Source organism: Charadrius vociferus, unplaced genomic scaffold (genome assembly GCF_000708025.1).
Source record: "Charadrius vociferus isolate BGI_N301 unplaced genomic scaffold, ASM70802v2 scaffold722, whole genome shotgun sequence".
Lineage (NCBI taxonomy): Eukaryota > Metazoa > Chordata > Aves > Charadriiformes > Charadriidae > Charadrius > Charadrius vociferus.
The window spans coordinates 530,489-554,138 of record NW_009647220.1 but is presented as its reverse complement, the minus strand read 5'-3'; the positions used below and the strand labels follow the sequence as shown (position 1 = coordinate 554,138).

At 39.9% G+C, this 23,650-nt stretch overlaps 2 protein-coding genes across 2 annotated transcripts in view; both read right to left on the bottom strand.

Annotated features, from left to right (window-relative positions):
- The window catches only part of LOC104281583 (collagen alpha-6(VI) chain-like), a 76,988-nt gene extending 68,179 nt beyond the window's left edge, over positions 1–8,809 (bottom strand). Inside the window, exons 1-6 of the mRNA XM_009879607.1 lie at positions 8,773–8,809; positions 7,537–8,133; positions 5,121–5,687; positions 3,474–4,088; positions 1,874–2,425; positions 53–616 (exon numbers count right to left, since the gene is read on the bottom strand). Of these exons, the coding sequence (XP_009877909.1) occupies positions 53–616; positions 1,874–2,425; positions 3,474–4,088; positions 5,121–5,687; positions 7,537–8,133; positions 8,773–8,809 (2,932 nt within the window). The remainder of the gene's footprint in view (positions 1–52; positions 617–1,873; positions 2,426–3,473; positions 4,089–5,120; positions 5,688–7,536; positions 8,134–8,772) is intronic.
- Positions 8,810–21,709: 12,900 nt separating this feature from the next.
- Positions 21,710–23,650, bottom strand: part of LOC104281582 (collagen alpha-4(VI) chain-like) — a 46,405-nt gene continuing 44,464 nt past the window's right edge. Inside the window, 1 exon segment of the mRNA XM_009879606.1 lies at positions 21,710–21,882. Within this exon segment, the coding sequence (XP_009877908.1) occupies positions 21,710–21,882 (173 nt within the window).

The window sequence follows — 23,650 nt, the reverse complement described above, 5'->3', positions numbered from 1 at the left end:
ACCCCTGTGATTGCTCATGCATTAATAAATCACTGAAGGTTACCATACTTACCATCATCTGGAGGCCTACTGCATATGTCAAAAATGAGGTCGCTTTTTAGCTGGTTTAGAATATCAAAATTCTCAACATAGAATACCATCTCACGCTTCCCACTAATCTCCTCAAGCTGAGTTTTGTTTGCATTAAAAACTCCAACAGAGTAGATACTAATGCCTTTATCTCGCAGTACTGTGGCAGGGGCTTTAACTTCATCTTGCGATTTCCCATCTGTGATCAGGATGAGAACTTTTTTAACTGCATGACGTGAACCACTACTGGCTTGAAAGTATTTAAGCATGAACTTCAGTGCTTCTCCTGTCAGTGTGGTGGAATGAAGGGGAGATAGCCTATCAATAGCACTGAGAACATCTCTTTTGGTGGAGTAGCTGTTGAGCTTGAACTCTTCCTTTGGTTCACGGCTGAATTGGACAACACCAATCTGCACTCTGTCTGCACCAACATCTGTTCTGTCCACCAGCCCTCTCATGAAGTTTTTCATTTTCTGAAAATTCTCATTTCCAATACTTCTAGAACTGTCCACTAGAAACATAATGTCAGCTTTCATTTCTTTGCAGGCTGTCAAGGAAAAAAAGATTTTTAAGCTTGGGGTTTTTTACATTTTTTTGAGAAAAAATGAAGAGGTTAAACAGACAGAATAACTCCAGAAACACAAAAGAAAGAACAAAATTCACCATAAGCCTGTTCAAAGTCCAGATTTTATTAGTTCCTTGGTAAGTTACGACTGCGACTAAAATACTTTACCCCCTCAGATCTGAACAAGGACATTATTAACTTCATCAGTTGCAATTCGATCAGTCAGGATTAAATCACAGCCAAACAACTAAAGCAACATCTTAAGATCAGCAAGGAATTTCGAAAATAAAAATCTAAAGCCTGTTGATGGTCAAGTTTCGAAGCCTGAGAAACCTGAGTATTTTCCCTTCATTTCAGTGAGGCAGGAAACAGCAACTTGTTTTACAGAAAGAAGTGAGCCAAACAGTACAAACAGACAGCTTGCACCCTGGTGGGTCACATTTAAGCACATTTTTTTGTTAATGTTTTACAGGGTTGTAAGTAATAAAGCGGGGATGGAGGTATTAGTGCAACACAATCTTTGCTTGTTTCCTGGTGAATGCTACTGTTTAGAGAATACTTATTTCTACATCATTACTTTAAATTGTAAAACTATCTTATTTTGACTTCCGTACATCTCAATTCTAGAATCCTATCTGAGGGATATGCTGTACCTATCTGTTCCTGAGAAAAGAGACTGGCTTGCTTGAGGTAAGGAAAACAGCAGGTTCAATAGCCAGCTTTAAGAAAGATATGTTCAAAATTAGATACATTCACAGACCTAGTTGTTCTACCCAAAATATGTGATTTTGGGTGCCTTTGACATTAATAGCTCAATTTCATAGAATCATGGCATCATAGAATGGTTTGGGTTGGAAGGGACCTTTACAGATCATCTAGTCCAACCCCCTACTATAGGCAGGTACAGCTTTCACTAGATCATGTTGCTCAAAGGTCTGAGCAAGCTGACCTTGAACACTTCCAAAAATGGGGTATCTCAGGGCAACCAGAGAATCAAGTCTGTAATATTCAGGCAAGAGATACTTGGTGTTTTCTGGAAATAAGACCTTTTCATGATATTGGTCAACATTTAAGCAACACAAAAATCACCATCACCCTCTGAAAACTTCAACTGACAGTGAAATTGTTCAAGCTAGAAAAAAGGTATCTTGCATTATTAATGAAATAACTTCTCTATCAAATCAAAAGGAATCTGCTTATTTTCTGTGTTGTCAGGACAAAGTGAAAGCATGGTCTTACCTTCTATGGTACAGATCTCTTGGACGACTTTATTTTTAATGTCTTTCAGCAAGTCAAAATCATGTACAAAGTACACTCTGTTTTTCACTCCTGCAATCTCATCAAGCTGAGTTTCATTAGCTCCCCTCACACCAATGGCATAAATGTTAATTTGGTCTTCCCTGAGTTTCATGGCCGGTTCCTTCACGCTGTCATCTGACATTCCGTCTGTGAGAACAACTAGATGGCAAGGCACTGCTGGTCTCCTGGCCTCTTCAAACAACGGCTTCATGTAAGCTAGAGCTGCCCCTGTATTGGTATTTCCACCTACTTGCTGAGCATTTTCAATCCCTTTTATCAGATCACTTGCTGAAGTGTATTTATCAAGTTTAAACTCTAGTGTATTGAAATGTGAGAACTGCACGAGTCCAAATCGAACTTTATTTATGCCTATGTCAAACAGCCTAACCATTTCCTTCATAAAATTCTTCATATCCACAAAATCCCGGTAGTGAACACTTGATGAACCATCAATGAGCAAATAAATATCAGCTGCTTCTGTGTCCAGGCATCCTATGTGGAATGAGAAAGTATTTGTTACATCACTGTTGTGCACATGGACAGATCACCTATCTCCACTCCTTTTGTAATACATGGTGAACTAACACATGGATAAGCCTCTCTATCTGTTAACAAAAATTTGGCAAACTTAACCTGCTAGGTATCTTAGGCATGGCATCAAGAAAAGAACCCACTATTTATCCATGGCTATATGACTGCTTTCCTCACAGAAAACAAAACTGATAGCTCGGAGTTTTTCAAACACAACTGAAATGCTTTTAAGCAACTACCTCCAGAAGTTCCCTGACTTCTGAGTACCACTTCTATCAAACATCAGAATTCACCCTGCATCATGACATAGCCATGTTAAATGTTTAGCCAGTAGGACTGGTTTTACTGTTGAATAAGGTTCCATGGACCAGCAGCAGTCCACTTAATGTTCTGAGAGTCCACAGCAGGAAGCCACTGACTTTTAGCGCTCTTAAGCATAAATCCACTGGAAATTGTTAATAAAATATCTAAGCTGGTCTGTTGTTATTACTACTTCTAGATTTGTCTGAAAACTTCAGCCACCTCATTTCTTTCCAGGATATACACCCTGATGGCTTAAGATCTGCCAAAAACTCCATCATGTACACATTCTCATCTGTTTTCTAGGTTTGATCAAAATAAAGCATAGACTGACTGGAAGGTTAACATTCCTAGGGAAATTTCATTCAGATCTAGCATCTTCCAACAGATCAAGCTCTAAGGTTCCTTAGTAGGTTTTTAACTTAATACCTAACAGGAACAGTTGATGTTTCTGCCAGTATTAGTCCTTCCTATTCAGTAATGGTACAAATAAACAGGCTTTTAATACTACTAAACTCTAGCAGTATGCAAATGAGAAAAATGTGAATCCATGTTCAACTTTATATTTAAATTCCTCTTCTCAAAGGTTCAAACTGAAAAGTTCAGTTTGAGAATGTGAGAAGGTTCTCAAAACCTCAATCATATTTCAGGATAGTCTTCAGTTAGAACCCCTTAACCTTGAAAGAACCAGTTATTTGGAAAGCTTTACCTTTTTTGATAATCTCTTTTCTTTCCGAGTGGACATACAGCTTGTTTTGTATTTGATTCAAGAGCTTCTTTCGAAAAATTGTATTTTGCCTTTGCAGATCAGAAAACACCTTGAGACTGGTAACATGCTCCTCTTGAGGATAAGAGGCTATCTGGACCAGCTGTCGATAAGAAGCCTCTTCAATACCTAAGGCAAACACTGTGGCACCACTTCTCCGCAGAAGAGTAGCAACATCACTTACATTGTCTCGAGAGAGTCTGTGGGTAACGAGGACAGCTATTTGTTCTACCCCTTGCTTCTTTCTGCTCCCAGCACTTTCAGTAAAGAGCTTTAGTCTTGTGGCATTAATAGCTGCACCAGTGTAGGCTTTTCCTGACCCAGCAGAAAGGTCCTTTATTATCTGCAGAATTTCAGCTTTGTTTGTATCTGTGTTCAGACGAGACACCACTTCTTGTCCATCAGTGTATGTCACCAGGCCAATTCTTATGCATTTCTCCCTCACATCAAGTGAGGCTGTTAGGTTTTGCAGGAATTTTTTTAATTCTTCAAAGTTTGACTTTGAAGTACCATGATCAACTATAAACACAATGTCAGCAACCAAATCTCCCTCACATACTGCAATGGAAAAAGGATGAGAACAAAACAATGTTAGTGGCCGTCTTCTGTGCTATTTCTATAAGTAACTAACTATGGACTGTTGGGTAGGCTTTTTTTCTAAGACTAGGTTTTCTGCTTTATTTTCAAGTAAAACAAGTTTGTAAAAATGTATTTTAACCAAAGATGACAAGCTACCAAAAGACAAACTGATAAAACCTCATTTTAAGTTAAAAGACCAAAAGACCAGAAAAAGCTAGGAGATATAATAGCAGAAGTGTTTACGGTTTTTATATGAAGCATATTCTTGTAACTTCAACTCTTGCACGTATAATCTAGTGTATTGATCAAGAAGATACATATGTAAGGATATTGGTCAAACCATGCATTCTAAAGATCTTCAAATACAGGGTTATTTATTTTTTAATCACTCATCTGATCTCTCTCTGTATATATACAAGAAAAATCCCAATACGCAAACCTATTTTCAAAGCTACATGAAAAGTGTAAGTTTCTCAGCTGTACCATAAGGATTTGATAATAGAGAGTAATATAACTCCTTTAATTCACAATTGCTAAAGGTTCTCAGAGACTATTCATTAATTTACTAGTTGTGGAGGGTCCATAGTTATATAAGGAGTTGTGCTTCATTAACAGATACTAGTCGTATCAATTACCGAGTAAAAGCAAAAAAAAGATGACTTCTTCATCTCTATTCCTTTTAGTATCAGAGAGTACAAGCGTTTCACACACACCTACACATGTAAAAGCACCAAGTTTAAAGAATAATGCCAAGTGCAAAACTTCATGGGCATGAGAGTATGTCCATCTCATCCATATTTTTACTTCCCTATTTTAAAACCTGCTAAGGCTACGCAAAGTATTTCAAACTCTGGCTAACACATTCCTATTCTTTGTTTTTCAGCAGCCTGTGTAACTTGAATGTTACACAAGTTGCTGGAGATTAAAAGGTACATCAGGCCTAGAGTGGCTAGCATCAGACTGAAGGTCTAAGTCCTTAGATGTCATCTCCCACATTATTGATTTTCTTACCTTCTACTTCTTTAATGCTATCCATCTGGTACTCTGCAATAATATTGGAGACATTTTTAGAAAACATAGGGAGGTCCCATTCCTTAGGAAAATAAGAAGAGAATGACTGCGTAGCCATCAAGCCCAGTTGTTGCATCACAGCTTCATGTATCCCAAGGGCTATCACTTTTACTCCGTTGTCTTGTAACATTTTCACTGACTCTTCCACATCATCTTCAGAAGGCAAAGAAGACAGGATAACTAAAACCTGATTTCTATCTGCTCCATTACCTGGTTCTTTGAAATACCTTTCATAAATGTAACGGAGGGCATTGCCAGTTTTTAGCAGCCCACCTTGCAATGCTTGCATTTCTTGCACATGCATCAACATATGCTGCTTTGTTTTATATTTGCCCAGTTCAAACTCTTCATGAACATCATCATTGTACTGGACAAGTGCAAGACGGTATTGGTTAGATTCCAGTGGCAGATCACGTATCAGTTTGCTAATAAAGTCTTTCATGTAAGCAAATGCGTCGTTTTCTGTGTCCTGTTGGCCAGGAAGCAGCAGGACAATATCCGTAGTATCTGCAGAGGCCACACAAAAACATAGCATTAACAATGTTAAACTATGTCTCCAGACACAAAAAACACAATGTTGAGGCAATAAAGTGACATAGTGCTCACTTTGCAATAGTCCGGGGACAGAAATAGAAAAGCTTAAACAGTTTCTGTACCTAGAACCTGGTCTACATAGTTTTCACTTTTTAAAAAAGCCTTTTCACTGTTACAATATTGAACTAACAAGATTCTAGACAAATGCTGACTTGCCCAGCACCTGAAATTCTTGCTGACTTTAACAGAGGCTGCCACATCCATGATTCCTCAAGATCAGACTGTAACTTTATTTAGAGGAAATGCTGAGATCTTACATTTCGTATTAAGGAAATGAATTCTTTACATTACTCCAAATAAAGAAAATGCTTTCAACTATGTGATCTCTTTCAGAATTTGAATTCTTGAAAACAATTTCTTCCCTGTGCCTTCTTTCAGTTACAAATATCAAGGGCCTGGATTCAGTTCATATTTCAAAATATTTCACATTTCACCCAGCACAGGAGTTCTGCTCCAACTAACTAATTCTTCATAGACCCTTATAGACCCTTAAATATCAGTTGTTGTGGAAATGGAAACCAATTTTTCAAAGAATGGCATAAGACACAGAGGAAAAAAAAAAGTTTAGTGATTTTTTTTTAAAGGAAACCCTACACAACCTTTGTCTACTTTAGCCCTTTCAGACAAGGTGGAAAAATAGGTGTATGCCACAGAAGTTTTCTCCAGATTTAGGAAATTTGCATACAGCTAAAAATGTACATTTCTCTTACTTTGCAGCTCTTACCAAGGAGAGATTAGGCAGCTGGGTGAAACAACTGCCAGCCAGAACTGCTCAAAGCAGTGAAAGTCGCACTGCCCCCAAGCAGCACAACTGCACAGGCGTTGCCTGAAATGGGACATGAGATCAATTGGCGTGCTCACTCTCTCCTGTAACAAATCATAACACTTCCCCTCCTTTCTTTCCTAATGTCCCTCTGGATGGTAGAAAAACTCCAGGAAAATAATGTTTATTCCACGCAAGGAATGCGTGGTTTAGGACCCTCTAGCTGACAAATATTTAAAAAGTAAAAACAGTAATAAAAAGCTGCCCTAATCTCAGAGTAATATCTTCTAATTCCCTGCAAAAGCATTCATCCTGTGGAACTCTAATACTGTAAAACAAAATATGAAAATTATGCACTGTCATACTATCTGTAAGAAGTTCCCTACATCAGCAAAGTCTGATCTTCAGCACAGAAATTTACTGTGCTGCTTGACAGCCTGCATTCCTGTTGACTCTCTTACAGCTCTCACTGAGGATACAGTTAGGGAAGGAATATGGCATGCACTAAAGCTCCAGTGCAGTCTACTGTGTATGCCAAAACCTGTATTTCAGAAATGCAATACACACTTAAAAAGCAGGAGGAGTCTAAAGAGGGGAGAGAAAAATTAAGACCACAAGCAGCCTTCCCGTTTTGTCTGCCACAGAGCTTTTGCTTTAGTCCAGCTGAATGGTAAGGAGCCTACTCCTTGAAGGAAGAGCCCACAGCTGATGTGCTCTTTCGTTTTCTCGCTCTTCCAGCTGCCTCTCTGTACAGACCACACAATATACATCACAGATCACACATGCAATATTGAACTAGCATTCAGAACCTGATATCTAGCCGCAAGATCAGGTGAAATATTCACTAACTGATGTTTCTTTTTTAACGCTACACAAAAGTTATCTTAACATTTGGAAATAAAATGCAATATAGTCCAATTTTTCTGATTTTTTTTTTCATTAAAACACTGAAAATGATCATTGGTCTCTATGAGACTGACATGAAGCAGCACAGCTTACCTTCCTGCACAGCTATGTCATTGTAATCAGGTATGTTTATTAAGTCTCTGATGTTTACTTGTGTAATATCATCAATGATCTGTGGCATATATTCTGAGAATTTAGGCAGCTCCTCTATCACTGGATTTTTGTAATGAAATGGTGGGGTGGCCATCTCAAAAAGTTCATTATATGGAGCTTCTTTTGTCCCTATAGCTATTATCTTTACTCCAAGACTCTTCAAGCTTCTGGCAGCTTCTTGAACATCATCTTCTGAAGGTGCTGATGTCAAAATCACAATGATTTGTTGCTTTTCTTTTTCGTGTGCTGACTTTTGGAAGAAGGTTTCATAGGCCTCATTGAGGGCATTTCCAATTTGCACTGAACTCCCACCACGAAATGTAAAGTCATTCCTGATATGCTTCACCATAGGACCCTTTCTTCTGTAAGTGTCCAGCATAAATTCAGTGGAAAAATCGTCACTGTACTGAGCTAGTGCCAGCCGAAATTTGTTAGGCTCTATTATAAGGCTGTCAATCATACGGATCATAAATTTTTTCACATAGGGGAGAGATGAAGGTTCCATAGTGTCAGAGCTGTCAACCAAGAGGACAATATCTGTAGGGACTAAAACACAGAATACTTAGTTTGCTACATCACCTTTCTCTTCTGGAGCTATAACACAGTTGGACATTGCAACTGTCAAGAAATGAGACTTTGAAAGAAATTCTGCACTTCATTTAATTGTAATAGTGACCACATATCAAAATGGATGCCTGCAGATAGGGAAATCTCTGGTCAACTGCACCATGACAAAACTAACCAGATACTCCATCAAGTTGTAGTTTGACTTAGCAGCCCAACAACATACAAATGAAGGAGAGCAGGACTAAGATATAACCTCTACCGTTCTGCTTTGCCTGCTTACACCTAAGTCAGTCTTAGGTGGTTTCTCTTGCACACAAGGTTATTGTGTAAGCAAAATTTTCCAAGAATGGAAGAGTTCACTGTTTCATGAAAAATGTGGGGGAATGGGCTAGGAGGTAGCTTGCCAGCACAAAAAAATCAGCAAAAAGGGCCACAGAAAACAATGTTTACACATGCCCAGGAGCCCTGTCCGGGGGTGACTGGCAGCTGTGGGCATGTCTGTGGGCATGAGTTGCAAAGCGGGGTCGTGGCAGGGACCAACCTCCTGCAGCCCATTCCCAGGCAAGGCTGCACTCTGGAAAATGGCCAGCCTCACCTCAGCTCACTCACCCTTCACCCCTTCCCTCCCCTCAACATCTCTTTTCATACCTCGCCTCACGTTTCAGCTCACACTTCAGCCCTCACTTCACACCTCACACTTCAGCTCATATTTTGAATTTCACTTCACCCCCAAAATCTCACCTCACCTTTCAACTCGACCCTCCAAACCTCACCTAGCCCCCAAACCCTGCCTTAAACCTCACACCTCGCCTCAAACTTCATCTCACTTCACACCTCATTACCTCACACGTCTCCTCTCGCCTTACCTCCCACATCATATCTTACACCTCAGACTTCACCTGTTGCCATCCAAACTCAGCTTCAGCTGCTGTGCACAGAAGTTTCTTTAACCTCTCAAGCTTCTGGTCAGTATTTAGTACAAAAATGGCGAGCAAAGGTATTTTTTTCCCCTATTAAGAATTGCATTAAAAAAGAGAATAAAATACCAGCGTTCTGGAGAACAGATTTGTGTGTCTCAAAGAGGAAGAAGAACAAAGCCAGCAGCACCTTCATCTCAAGGCAGAGTCCTCTGAGCATCTTCTGTGAGGGAGGTGAAAAGAAAGGCTACAGTCAGAAAGCTGAAGAAACTCCTTTTTAACCATACATCTTTATCAGGTAGAACCAGCTCTATTAAGGTCCAGATGCACCTTACTTTGAAATGTTTTTAAATTTAGGGGAAAGTGGAAAGACTTAACTAGCCACCTGTTAACCAAACGGTAATTATTATTACAAAAAAGTGTCTTTTGAACAGCTATTAACCCTTAAAGAATGAGCATGTCTGGAATTTCAGGAAGGCTGAGTATCTTATATTGAAATACTACTATTTTCCATGAAAGGTTTTAATTTTGTTTTTTAAAGTAATCCGTGGTGAGAAGCTTTTTACACAATATTGGCAGATGATCCAGCTTCCACTGATTTTAGTGGGAGCAAGACTTCCCTCTGAGGCTTGATTTGTGTGAACTTATCTTAGCTGATATTCAGCGTCCATCAGGTAACAGCATTCAGATGCTGAAAGTTTATGGAAATAAACTAACAATCAGAGGAGTCATTGCTCTCCTGAATGTTGCCACTGCTCTTGATAGCCAGTATGAAAGAAAGAGGAAAATACCTAACAGTAAGCTTTTCCATTTGCACTAGATTGAATTTGAAGAGCTGCAGGAGCAAACCTATGCCAGATAAAGGGGCTATTTTAGGGTGGGCTGTGTTGGGCTTCCAGCCCTGCATGAAAAACGGTACTTTATATGTCTCTGAGTGATCAGTCGCTCCTGAACCTCTCTATAAAGTGAAGCTCTCCACATGCCAATTCAGTTGCCAACTGGCGGGCTTTTAAAAGCAAAAATAATTCACTTAAGAATTAAATGAGTTGTCTTGTAAATATTCTCCCCAATCTCAGACTATGATCTGCCAATTCCTGTAAACATCCTGCTTTATGGAAATACTCACCCACTGCTGCCTGCGCTTGGAGCCAGAGCTGGTGCCAGCAGCTCTGTAGGCTGGGTGCAGCTCCTGGAAACACCACTCACTTGTGAGGAAGAGCTGAGTAAGAAAGGTCCTGGAGAAGCGCTGCCTGGATCCTCTGCTCTTTGCCTCTGGGGGCTGCACTGCAGGTTGGTCCCTCACCCTCAGTCCATCCCTGCACTATGCTGCAGGCACGCAACAGTCCGGCACCTTCTACACCGGGACACCCCAGCCCCGGACAAAACTACCCGGTTCAGCCTTGGACTACCCTTGTCACCAGGGACTTGTGGTGCGACTCTAAGTAACTTGATACTTTCCCTAAAAAAATCTTGGAAAGCCACATTTCCTCCTTTTTTTTTTTTTTTTTTTTTTTTTTCTGACAGCATTGATAAAGCACAGTCTCTTGCAGGATAGGAAAGCTAGGTCTTAATCCCTGTGTTCTAAGGAGGAGCTCAGAAAAACCTGATGTGGACAAATCTCAAACATCAGTGGCAGCAGTCCTTGTCCAGTACCAAAGGAAAACTGGCATCTTCAGGTTCTAGGTACTGAAAGTTTTGGCAAGCAGCTCTGTAGGAAATCTTTGCTGTCACTTCAGAGAGCTGAAATGGGTTATTGTGTTTGTATAACTTGTTATTCTTGTGTTTTACTGCTATTTCACATATGTGGCAAAATTCCAGTGATCCTCCATCATCCTCCATAGATCTGCTCCTGACTTAGCAGTATAACTGAGAATACTGTTTGGCCCATGCTTGCTCTAAGAATGTTTTAGTATCAATGAAATCTGAAGTAAAAGCTGAAATAATGAGTATAAACTGCACTGGTTTTCATTTGTTTTCATTTTTTCTGAAAAGTCATAAATGTTCTATTTCATCAAAATAATAAGCTTACTTATTAAATATCTGAATTGAAATTCTGCTCTCAAGCATAGCAAGGCAAATGCAAGATTATCAGAAATACCTTCAACTTTTTATCCTTTGTGAACTAAGGTAATCAAACTACTCAATAAATGATACCACTGTAAAACTTCAAAATAATTGTGCACAAATGGCTAAAAGGTGTAATTAATTTAGGGATGCCTACCCCTCTGAATGGACACAGAAATAGTGTTAATTCTACTTCTTTTAAAAGCTTCTTGAAGGAGAAATTTCATATTTCTGTGCAATGCTTTTAGGTACAAAGCAAACTTGCATGAAGAAAGGGAGATTTGTTTCTTGAGGGTTACCCTTAAGAAGAGTAGGCCCAAAGAAAAGGAAGGGTGAAGGCACACACATACTCCCAAGGTTTAGAAATCATAAGGTTCATACTGTATTTAAGTGTGCTGTTTTTCATCTCTAACCTATTCTTTCATCCTTTATATTGTGCACGGCAGGTACAAAGACAGAGAAGAAAAATCAGTTCCTATGTGTGTACTGATGACAGAATCGTCGCTGCAACAATACATTTATTTTCATTATTATTAGTATGTTATTTACTAAATATGTATATATAGACACATACATATATGTATAAAAATGATCAGGAAACAACTAGCAAAATTTGGAAAGATGGTAGATTCCCCCTGGAAGGAACGGAATAAAATAAGTTAGTCAGCCCTAAGTCACTGTGGGAGGAGTAAGTGATTCTCTATTTCTGTGCTACTGAGCCGAAGTTCTCCATAGTTTTGCCAAGGAATTTCAGGGAGCTGTGGTGCTGCATTCAGGATTCTTCCCATAACAGAGAGGAAGAGAAACAAGAAGCACCATGCCTATGCTGCCGTGCATCTCTGCAGGGGCCAGGTCTGGAGCGAGCAACTCCTCCAGAGGGGCAAAGAAGCTGAGGGGTGCTGTTTCCTTCTGGAAGATCTTAGCAAGCAGGTAGTTAGTTGCTTAAAAACCCCTACTAACCAGAGGCCAAATCTTTGTGAAGCCCTGTCAGCCACAAGAGAGCACGTCTCTGTGAGGCATGTTCAGGAGGACCCCATCAGCAAAAGACAGCCTATATAACCTACTTCTGCTCTTCCAGTGCCCTTGGAAGTGGTATTTTTTCCAGATTCTTCCTATATAACAGAGTAAGACTTGTAAGGCTACGGTTCGTTGTTCATTGCAACATTTATATTTTCCTTTTACATTTTTTCAGTCAGGTATCCTAGAAAGTGATACCGACTACTGATTTCCAAGCATTGTCATTACATAAACTATTCCTTGTTCCTGTCATTCCCAGAACTATTTTTTTTTCTATTTATCAAATCCAATTGAATTAGCTTTCAGTTACATTTTAAATTTTCAAGAAAAGCATTGTCCTCATGGCTAGGCCATTACAGCAAACATGATTAGTACCAGTGGGTATCATTCATCTCCTATAACAACACTGCTTTTATTAGGTATTGGAGCTCTGTCAGGTTTTACCACCATTCACACATCAGTGTGTATAATAGATATCATCTGAAAGACTTCATTTACTTTTCTTAAGGCACGACATTTTCAAAATCCTGATTGCATAGTGTTACCTTGTGTATGTGTTCACAATTAAACATGAATATATATGCATAGCACAGAGGGTGAAAGAAAAAAAACCAAACAAACAAAAAAACAAAAGCAAAACAATGAGTCCAATAGCTTTTAGGGAAAATCAGTAGCAATTTCAGAAACTCAAATCAAACCTTTTGTAGAGTCACATATTAGCAAATGAATACAGACAAATTTCTCACAAGGAGAATTTTTTTGTTGCTGCTGTTTTTTTTAAAGAAAACCTTTTCTGATGAGCAGAAACAGCAGTTTATAACACTTACCAGTCAAAGAGAAAGGTGCTTGAATGGAACATTTCAGACCATCAGCGTCCCTAAATGGCTTATGGAGACTGATACCCTTTTATAGTGTTTTAATTAATTAGCTAAGGAAAATCCTCCCACAATGGTATTAAGTAGACACATTCTGGTGGTTTGGGAGCCTCTAAAAAACATGTATTTGTTGTCTTCCCCTCCTCCTGTTCTTTCCCTTTTCCCTTCTTCACCTCCCACCCCTTTTTCTCTGGACCGAGTGCCAAGCTGACCTTCACGGCTGAGCTGCTTCAGACATCAGGAAATTCTGAAATTCACATCTGGCTCCTCTGTGATATCCCTCTTCTGGGATTCTGGCAGTGCAGTCACCCACGGTATCCCTCAGCCCTGTACACCCATAGCAGTGAGGCAGTTGCCAGCAGCTCCTTCAGGGTCTTCAAGGTTCTCTTCAGGCTCTCTTCCTTGGTTGGGACTAATATTTTGACACTCACGGTCACGGTTTTTCAAGTATTTATCAAACTAGTTGGGGGATGGGGCATTGGCACAGTCTCATTGGAATATATCAGGGAAAGTAAACAGGCTGCTATAGAGATTCACTGGCTCTGAATGCCGCATTAACACCACGATATTTCTGGCCTCGCTATCTTACATTCTTGGACTGCACTTTCATTGTTTCACTTCTCAAAATTCAATCCATCTATAATATCACAGTGACTTCTTGGAATTTAAAAAACAGATTTTGTGTATAGATGATCAGTTAGCCAAAAGCTGCAGTTGCTCTGTGTCTACGTAACATGCAGAAACCTGTTGATTTCAAGCCTAAAATTAAGTGCTATAAGAAGAAAATCTACATAAAGCCTTATAAATCTATCTAGAGCCTTTGTGGCTCAAAATATAAAAATCTCAAAATATTTCTAGAGTTGTAGCGTATTTGTAGGCAATCAGAAATATTTTTTTTAATGCAATTTGTTGTTCTCACATTTATTTCCACTTCAAGTTGCTAGTGGATGATATTGTAGGATATAGGAAATCTTTTTTAAGATAATCCCACAGAGTGATGTGCCTGTCAGCACTAACTACTTAATTATCTCCATTGATTTCAAAGGAAATTTCACCATGATAAGAATTTAATAGTAAATTAAAGCCTTGATTTGCCAAAATCCACAAACGCTTTCTGGATCCAGGGGCAGCCAGTGCACAAGTAAACAAGCCACATCGCGTTCACCCACAGACCTCACCTCACAAAAGGAAAAGCATGGAAATATTCTCCAAGATATTTATGGAAAGATGTATGTTCTTCCATAGCCTTCACAATGCCTACTCCAGCTCCCTTAAAAATCAGAGGAGTATTTTGGGCTTTTTTTTTCTTTTTTTGGTGAGGGATAACACTATACCAGTCTCATGAGATGTTTGCAAAGAGTTATCTCTGTCCCACCTCTGCTGAACGAGTCAGTCTGGCACAGACTAGAGTCTCTGGGACTCAGCAATCAGGTGCCACGAATTTCTGCCTCCCTTTCTGAGAATACAGGACACTGAGACTTCTTCTGCAATAACACAGGCTCCCAGCAAAATTGGCTGGTGGATGTAAATCACCTGGCAGAAGCTGAGCCTGAACAGGCCAGAAATTATGAAGATGGCAGAGGAAGGTACCTGGAAGAATTTGTAGTCATGATTCAGTCTTCTTGGATTTGCTGTGCTCACCTTGGTTCTTTCAATGCAGTTTAGGAATATTTTGTGAGTCTTTCTTATCAACAATAAATTCTGATATAACAGCATTTGCTAGTAACGGTTCGTTTCACCACTGCTTGGCTAGAGGACTCTGTTCTGAGATGGCCAGCTTTGGGCAAACTTTAGTGTAAACTGCAGCAATGCAGTATTACTGGGCATAAAGCTGGTAGCTCTTCTAAAACTCCAGCAAGGTTACAGCCAAGCACTTTGTATCCTCAGGAGCTCAGGCTCTGCTGATCGAAGGAGTCTGGCAGAGCATACTGCCTTCCATCACAGATACTGGGGGTAAGTCAGGCACAGCTGAGACAGGACCAGAACAGGGACAGGATAATTGCAACATGGTCTTTCACTACTAGAACATCTTCTTTGCCAGTGCTGTCAGTGCTGCATTTGAACAGTAATTTTCTAGAGAGCTGGCTCATGATGGCCCTTTAGACATGCCCTTTCTTGAGGCCATGGCTGCTAGAACTGCCTTGCCTTGGCAATTCTGAGGCAACTCAGAGACTTCTTGTCACTGAAAGCGTAAAGAGAAACAGAACTTAAAGCTGTGGTTTAAATTAGCCATGAAAACTAATTAAAGAGGAATCATATGGTTTTTCCCCCTTAGATTCTCCTAGAGAATACTTGATCTTTTTCTTCACATCACTGTTACAGTAAACTGTTGCCCTTCCTTGCTGTAGATCTAAGTGAAGTGATTGTTGATGTGTTCTCAGCTATTTGTACAGGCTTGCAATAAATATCTGGAAAGATGCAAGACACACAGCTTCTACATAACAGATGTTTTAATTCAATAAAGACATCAAACAGTCCACGGTTTGCACAATCAAACACTGAATGAAATGAAATGGAGATGATCTTCCATTAGGCAGCCTTTAGAGCTAGTGATATTTTTATTTATTTATTTTCCCAAAAAGGTGGGATGGGATTTGGAAGTAAGTAATCCTCGATTTTTCCTAAGCTCTTGAAAATTGCTGACAAACATCCCTGGAGTGTGAAACATGCATTCACCAAGAAAGAAAGCCGTCTGGGCAGAAATGGGTCATACAAGATGCTTCACAACATTGCTTGACTCCAGAAAACAGTGGATGTACATGACAAAGGTGTCTATTGTCCAGCAGGTGTATTCAGGTTTGATGTGAGTTGGACTTATGCCAGCTGCCTGTAAAGTCATTGGGATCTCTCCTTTGGCTTCAAATGAGAGATGCAGTGATGTACACCTGCTAACGGGCTGACCTGCAGAGTTGTTGGAGAGGAGCACTGTTATGGGGCTGCCAAGACACTTGCTACAGAGGTTCAGAGACTGTCTGGACGCTTCCTTCTCTCTGCTTTCATTTCATGAGAAAGAGTAGGTCCCAAGAGCAGAGCACATACCCCCTAGAAAAGGGCACAAAGATCAGTCTGGGAAGATAAAACAGACAGTTAGCAGACTGTGACCTTGCACAAAGCAGAGGTGATATCAATGAGTAGAAGGTGGCACCTGGATGAATTTGTATCTGCAGAGAAACCTCTTTTGACTAAAGACCCCGGTGTGGTGTTACTCTGTCAAATCAGCTTCTCAGTTCATGAAAACTCCTGGATTTGTCATTGATGGACAGCCTGATACATCATTAGCACCATCTCCAGGGGCTAGGACACCTCCTTCACCTGACAGACCTGAAAAAGTTCTGGACTACGACAATACCCAAGCATGAAATTATCAGCTTTTATAAAATTTTATTACAGACTGCTACTGGGTTTCCACAGTAACACAGGCTTTGCTCAGAGATTTGGCCTAGCTGAGGGAAAGAAGAGAGACAGGAAAGAACAGCTGATGATGACTATAATATACTCCATCTCCAGAAGCAGTTTTATGTGAGCCTATAAAAAGGGCACAGAGAATCTCTGGTCTTGAAATAGCAAAAAAAAAATATCTAATTTCTTGGTTGCAGGAAAGCCTATATTTTTAAAGGAAAATTTTAAATTTTATTTTAAGGGGAGCTGACACCTATTGTTCTGTATTCAGTGGCAGCCATCATTGTGTATAGAATATATGTCATTATATCACTTTATTTCTTCTGTAAGAAACAGTTTGTGTACAATTTTTACAGCTCATCTTCCATGTTAAGCTTTTTTTTTTTTTTTTTTTTTCCAAGGAAGCATAAAGAAAGGTGGTGCTAGATCTATTCTTGTAATTTCTGAGTTTGGCTTGTCATGCATCAATAAAGCATGATGTGTCCAGCTGTCCCCTGTTTAGAGTTACAGAAAACCCTGCTAAAAGCAGTTGCTTTTGGCAAGATATGCAAGGCACTTCTTGAGTGAAGAGGGAGAAAGTAATGCAAATGTTTTGCTGGTTATAAATCAAAGTCTTTATTTAACAAGAAACTTTTCTGTATCTTTTATGACAGTGGCTGGATACCAGAACATGCAATTGCTGCTGGAAGCATGTTTTCCAGTTGGATTCACTCATGCAACCTGACTGCAGGCAGCAGAGTTATTCTGGAGCAACCAAGAGCAGGGTTGACTAGGAAAGTCAGTGTTCAGAGCTTGCATATATTTGTACATGTATTATATGTATGTATATGACCTGTTAAAAAGCAAGGGTGGATGGGTGTGTTGCACATCCTACTTAGCACAACAAAGTAACTTAATAATTTTGAAAGCAAATACAACTCCTTCCAAGCCCTCAGTTTCTTTTAGAGGTCTGAGCAGTTCATTCCAAGCAGCCTTTGGATGACACTACCTTGTTCAGCCATGATTCCATGTATGCACAAATTATGGGAGAATTTTACTTGAATGTCTCAAAATGACAAATGAGGCTATTTTGCTCCATTGTGGACATGTGGGGTTAGTCATTAAGTAAAACATATTAGCTTAAGCCTCAGTGAAAGAGGTAGCAACAGGAATGGCTAATGGGGTAAGGGAATGGAAAAACAAGACATAAAAAGGGAAAATATCGAAAGCCCTTGTGGTAAAGAGTAAAGGGCTTCCTGACTGTCACACGCTGGTAAAGGCTTTGTGTCCAATTAACTGTACAATGGTTTTGTGCAAAAATTTCTAACTATAGTAGCTGGTTTGCTCTCACGGTAAATTGTTTCAGCCTGTTTCAGCAAGAGAGAAACTGTTGTGTATTTCGGCAGTTAGCAGAGTTCCCACAGAAGCAGTATCTACAAAGTCACAGAACCACAGCAATATGGCATGGCTGAGGCTGAAAGGGACCTAAAGAGGTCACCTGGTCCAACCCACCTGTTCAAATAGGTTCACCTAGAGCCAGTTGCCTAGGACTGTGCCCAGAAAACTTTTGAATCTCTCCAGGGAGGAAGACTTCACAACCTCTCTGGGCAACCTGAGCCAGTACTCAGTCACTCTCACAGTAAAAAAGTGTTTCTTGGTGTTCAGAGGGAACCTCCTGTGTTTCAGTTGGTGCCCATTGCCTCTTGTCCTGTCACTGGACACTTCTGAAAAGAGCTCGGCTGTCTTCTTTGCACTCTCCCTTCAGGTATTTCTATATATTGATAAGATCCACCCCTGAACCTTCTCTTCTCCAGGCTAAACAGTCCCAGCTCTCTCAACCTTTCCACGTATGTGTGGTGGTCCGCTCCTTTCATCATCCTCGTGGCTCTTTGCTGGTCTCTCTCCAGTATGTCCATGTTGCTGTTGTACTGAGAAGCCCAGAACTGGACACAGTACTCCAGCCTCACCAGTGCTGAGTAGAAGGGAAAGATCAACCCCCTCCATCTGCTTTAAATAATGCAGCCCAGGACACAAATAGACTTTGCACCAAGGGCACATTGCTAGCTCATGTTCAACTCTGTGTCCACCAGGACCCCCAGGTCTTTTTCTCCAAAGCTGCTTTCCAGCCCGGTGGCCCTCAGCATATATTGGTGCAGGGGGTTGTTACTGCCCAGGAGCAGGACTTTACACTTCCCTTTGTTAATGTAACATTGAACAAAAAATAAGAAAGGAGTTCTTGAAGTCACACTTCTTGTTGAATTTCAAGAGGTTCCTGTCAGCCCATTTCTCCAACCTGTCCAGGTCTCTCTGGATGGTAGCATGACACTCTGGCATATCAGTTATTTCTTCCAGTTTTGTGTCATCTGCAGACCCACTAAGGGTACACTCTGCCCCATCATCCAGATCGTTAATGAAGATGTTAAACTGGACTGGACCCAATACTGAAGTCCAGGCAGATGATATCCACTGCTCTCTCCTCACCTACCAGGCCAGTCATTTCATTGTAGAAGCCTGTCAAGTTGGTCAAGCCTGACTTCCCCCTTGGTTAATCCACGCTGATTACTCCTGATCATTTTCTTGTCTTTCATGTGCCTGGAATGGTTTCCAGGATTAGCTGTTCCATCACTTTCCCAGGGATCGAGGTGAGGCTGACTGGCCTGTAGTTCCCTGGGTCCTCCTTCTTGTCCTTCTCGAAGACAGAAGCAACATCTGCTTTCCTCCAGTCTTTGGGCACTTCTCCCAATCACCATGACTAATCAAAGATTATGAAGAGTGGCCTTGCAATTAAATCATTTAGCTGCCTCATGGGTGCATCCCATCAGGGCCCATGGATTTATGTATGTCCAGTCTGCCTAAGCATTCCCTAACTTGATCCTCTTCCATCAAAGGCCATTTCTCCTTGCACCAGATTATCCCCCTGGTCTCCAGGACCTGGGATTCTTGAAGGCCTGTTACATGCTGGGAAACAGCACCACGCCACTACCAGCAACACTGCAAGCTCCAAAGCTCTATCAAAGTCAGTGAAAAGAGCAACACTGACTTCTTATGCATTGATAACTGCCAATCCCATTCAAATTCTGCACATGCATTGCACCTTGCCAAGACAGGATGCAATTCACCTCACGTCTTGAGGAAGAACGTAAGACTTGCGGTCCATTCACACTGTGTTCAAATTATGACCAGGACGTGTACCAGCCTTGTTACAAAAGGTAACACTTAGCCCTTACATGTTTTAGATGAGCCGGGCTCCTTTCTCATTAGAAAAGCTGGCCAATTCACCTGCCAGATAGGCAGCCAAATTCTGCAATAGGAACTAGAAAGTAACACAAAGCCAGAAAGCCGGATGTTTTTCCTCAAACTTGCTTCAGATTTTTTCTCTCTTTGTAACAATCTGGCCCCATTAAATTAAGATATGTATCACTAGGTCTAATTAATATAAGATGCAATCTGAAACCTTCTACAAATTAGTACCAGCCTATGAGCATTTTCACATCATTATAAACCTTATAACAAAAAATAGACAAAATAAGCAAGGACATTAAATTTACTCACTTTCATTCAACAGAACTCACAGGCAGTGGTTTGGTCCCAGGGACAACTGTTCTCTGTTTATCACCTTCCTTTTCAGAGGCCTGGGCCACAGAATTCAGCTACTCTGGATTACAAAACTTAGACAGAATATGTGCATTTGGGTTGACATATGACAGTAGTAGCATTAAGTTTAGTAGATCTACCTTCTTGCACTTTTTAAACTATAGATTATCTTAACTAAGGCCCTCGCCAGCATAAACATCACACACGGGTTTACTGCGGAAAAATTAAATTGCTCCCTAAACAGATTTATAAGTGTGTGGCTTGACTCCAAATACTGCCGCTGACAACATCCACAAAGAAGCCACTTCCCTGTTACTTCTGAGAGGCTCATGTTTCTCTTATAGTTTGAGAGGAATTTGGGCTTGATCAGGGAGAGGTTGCTCTTAATTCACTCAACTGAGCAGCAGGTACATCAGAAGACTGCTTTCATTAGAGGAGAGAATGTTATCTCATGGCAGACAGTCATATCCCAAGTACAAATAGCCATACCCCAGTTTCTATGCTGTTAATGGACAGCTATTCCTATACTAATTAGTTTGTCTTTAAAAAGGAGGGTTTATTAGCATTGGCACAAACGCCTTGAGCTTCGGTGTTTAAACTGCTTTCAAACTGGAGCCAGCTGCAGGAGAAGACATGTGGTAGCACAAGCTATGTAAGCATAGCTGCACAAAGGCACCTGGGGGACAGGGCAGGAGGAAGGGCATGCCCTGACCCAAGGAGATCACTACGTGCCACACCATACACTATAGACCCTTTTACAGTTCCACCATCCATTTACACCGCAGCCATTCCAAAGAATGGTAAGGCTTCAAAAAAAAGTAGGTGCTAGAACATTACTTAGAGCAATGTTCTGAAGTTTAGCACCCACAGCACCAAAAGTACAGTATCAACTCAGACAACATGACTTCTCACAAAAGGCTGTTAGAGTGCCTAGAAGCAGCAACACCAGAATATTTCACTGGCATTAGAACTTAATATTTCACAAAAACATTTTACCATCTGCTAAATGCTGATGTTTCACAATTCAGTGAAATGTAACAGTCAGAGAAGTCTGGTCAGTTGCCTGCAAAATAATTCTTTTCATATTTACATATGAGAACCCACACTATGAGAATACGCTTACATCTTTTTCGAGAACTAACAGCAGAAGTTAAATATTTGAAAATGCTTGATTTTATTCACATGTTGGATTATTGAGGAAAAAAAAAAAAAAAAGTAAAGAATGACACTATGGTAGAAAATCCTCTAAATCAAAGTGAAGTAAGTTCCAGTAAGTCTATGTCCTTTGAGAGCTAAATAGTTTTTGGTATTTTCCATAAACAGGATAAATGCAAGCAAATGCATCAAAACATTTTGACATTACTGTCTTGCATCCAATATTTTGTTTTATTCAGTACATTTAAAAAGTGCACACTTTGTTTATGGAACAAAGCCAAGTTTCAATACTTTTATCCCTTTTAAACAATACACTGTTGGCTAACACAAGTTTCTCAGTACTCAACAGGCTGTATCAGATCAACTGTGAAATAGTTTTATTTTCCCTATTAAGTGGCTAGATAATAACTTCACTGTCAAGTATTTCTTTCAACTGAAACACAGGAGCCAAGTGGCCACGTAGAGGTTTTTCTTTCAATCCATTTTCCCCTGGATTTCACCCTGATAGTGTAACTGAAGAATTAACGTAATTTAAGCATCTCTGCACTAGGAAGACTCTATACACAAGAATCCACATTGTTCTTGTGTTTCAAATCTATTTTTATTGCCTCCACAGCCCCCGTACCAGAATTGACCACACATTTTCTGCTCTTTGTCATAGTACCACTTCAGAACTTAATTCAGACATTCTCCATTATCTTGACCAAGGTCACATGCATCTGGAAAAGGCAAATAAGAGACAGATTTAATGAAAGAAAGATTCATCCTTTTCAGCATTGTAATTTCAGGGAAAAGTAACATTCAGTGCAAACTGGCAGATGAGAGATGTAGCAGGTATTCATGGTCTTTCAAAGATTCATTACGTATTCATCCACAAACCCACAGTACCAGTGTGGCCTGAAGCCCCTCTTCTTACGATTGATGTAACCAGAAAGAATGTCTGAAACAACCAGATTTTCAGTGGCATAAACAGAAGGAATGCTAAAAGTTCTTTAGTCTTTTAACATAGACATTTTACTAAAATTATTGTAAAATGATTATACCTGTCTATAGGGACTAGGTAAATAAAGCTTTTCAGAATGTCCCTTCTCTTTATTCCTACTTGTTATACTGGTATCCATCAGTAAAATTTCATAAATGAACATACATAGATGGTTAAATTATCCATGACAGTTTCATAGACAAATCCCAGAGTAATACAGAAATAAATTGCATAAATTAGCCCCAAATTAGATGAGAATAGCATACTTCATAGCAATCTGTTACTCAGTCAGTACAGAGCTAATCAGCTTTCAACAACGTAAATTCAGAGTTACTCAAATGAAGTCAGAAGAGCAGCTCTAGACTTCGATATCTGTGTGACATTGAAAGGGAAGCACCAAGAAGTAAAGCAAAATATTGATAAGACTACTCAACCTAAAGATTTAAAATGACATAACCCTCTCATCCTAATCAACTGAAAAACAATAATCTCAAGCAACAGATGAGTACAAAGTACATCTCTCAAAAGGCAAGTTCTGGAATTTGGCTACATGTTTTTAGAAGTAAATTGTTGGGTCACTAATTACAACTCAAGATTGGGAATGGCAGTTCATACATCTCCCGTAAGTGGCTTAGATCACTGCTAAGGACATCAGTGCAATGACCCTGACTTAGAGGAAATATTTTATTTGTAAAGTATAAACAGTAACATATGCTGCTGAATTTTTTGTGTGACCACAGAGTTCATGCACTGGTTAATGGGAGCACTGATCCAAGATTTTACACATGCAGTTACGTGACGGGACCAATTCCGTCTGTGCTCAGCAAGTCAGTCATGCACTGTGGATGTATGGCATTCCCAGAAGTACATTAGCTCTTAGTTAAAGATCCAACATCAAAACAGTTTTGCAAAAGCATTTGTCCTCTCTTATCAGGGATGGGGCTACCAGACCATTTTTGCGTGCAGAGGGATGAAAAAAAGGGATGGCAGCTGTAGCAACGAGCTACCACACCCAAAGCTATGCAGACACCATTGCATTTTCTTTTCACAGAAATTCTCTCTAATTGTAGTCTAAATAATAAAAACACTCGCTAGTGTTAAAAGAACGTTGGTGAAAAATTATCTCACTACCAGCATCCCATACCTATTGTATTAAACAGCAAATCTGCAAAGAAAAAGGAATAATTAGGAAGCAAAGTAAAAAACATGAAGAATATATATTTTGATAGGATACCTCTGCTGAGGGATCCTGTTCTTCCTACAGGAACAGATTGTAGACATATTTAGTTCCCCCATGTTGAGCTAAGCTAGCATCAGGAGTAACTCAGTAATTACAGTGCAATTTGGGGATTTGAAATGATCAGCTGGTTTAGTAAAGAGGATTAGAACTTTGTATTCTATTATTACAAAAAGTTACAAATCAAAGCTAAGATCATAATAACAACTGCAGTTCAGCCTTTAATTACAAACTACTGTACAGATTCGGACTAAATACAAACATACGG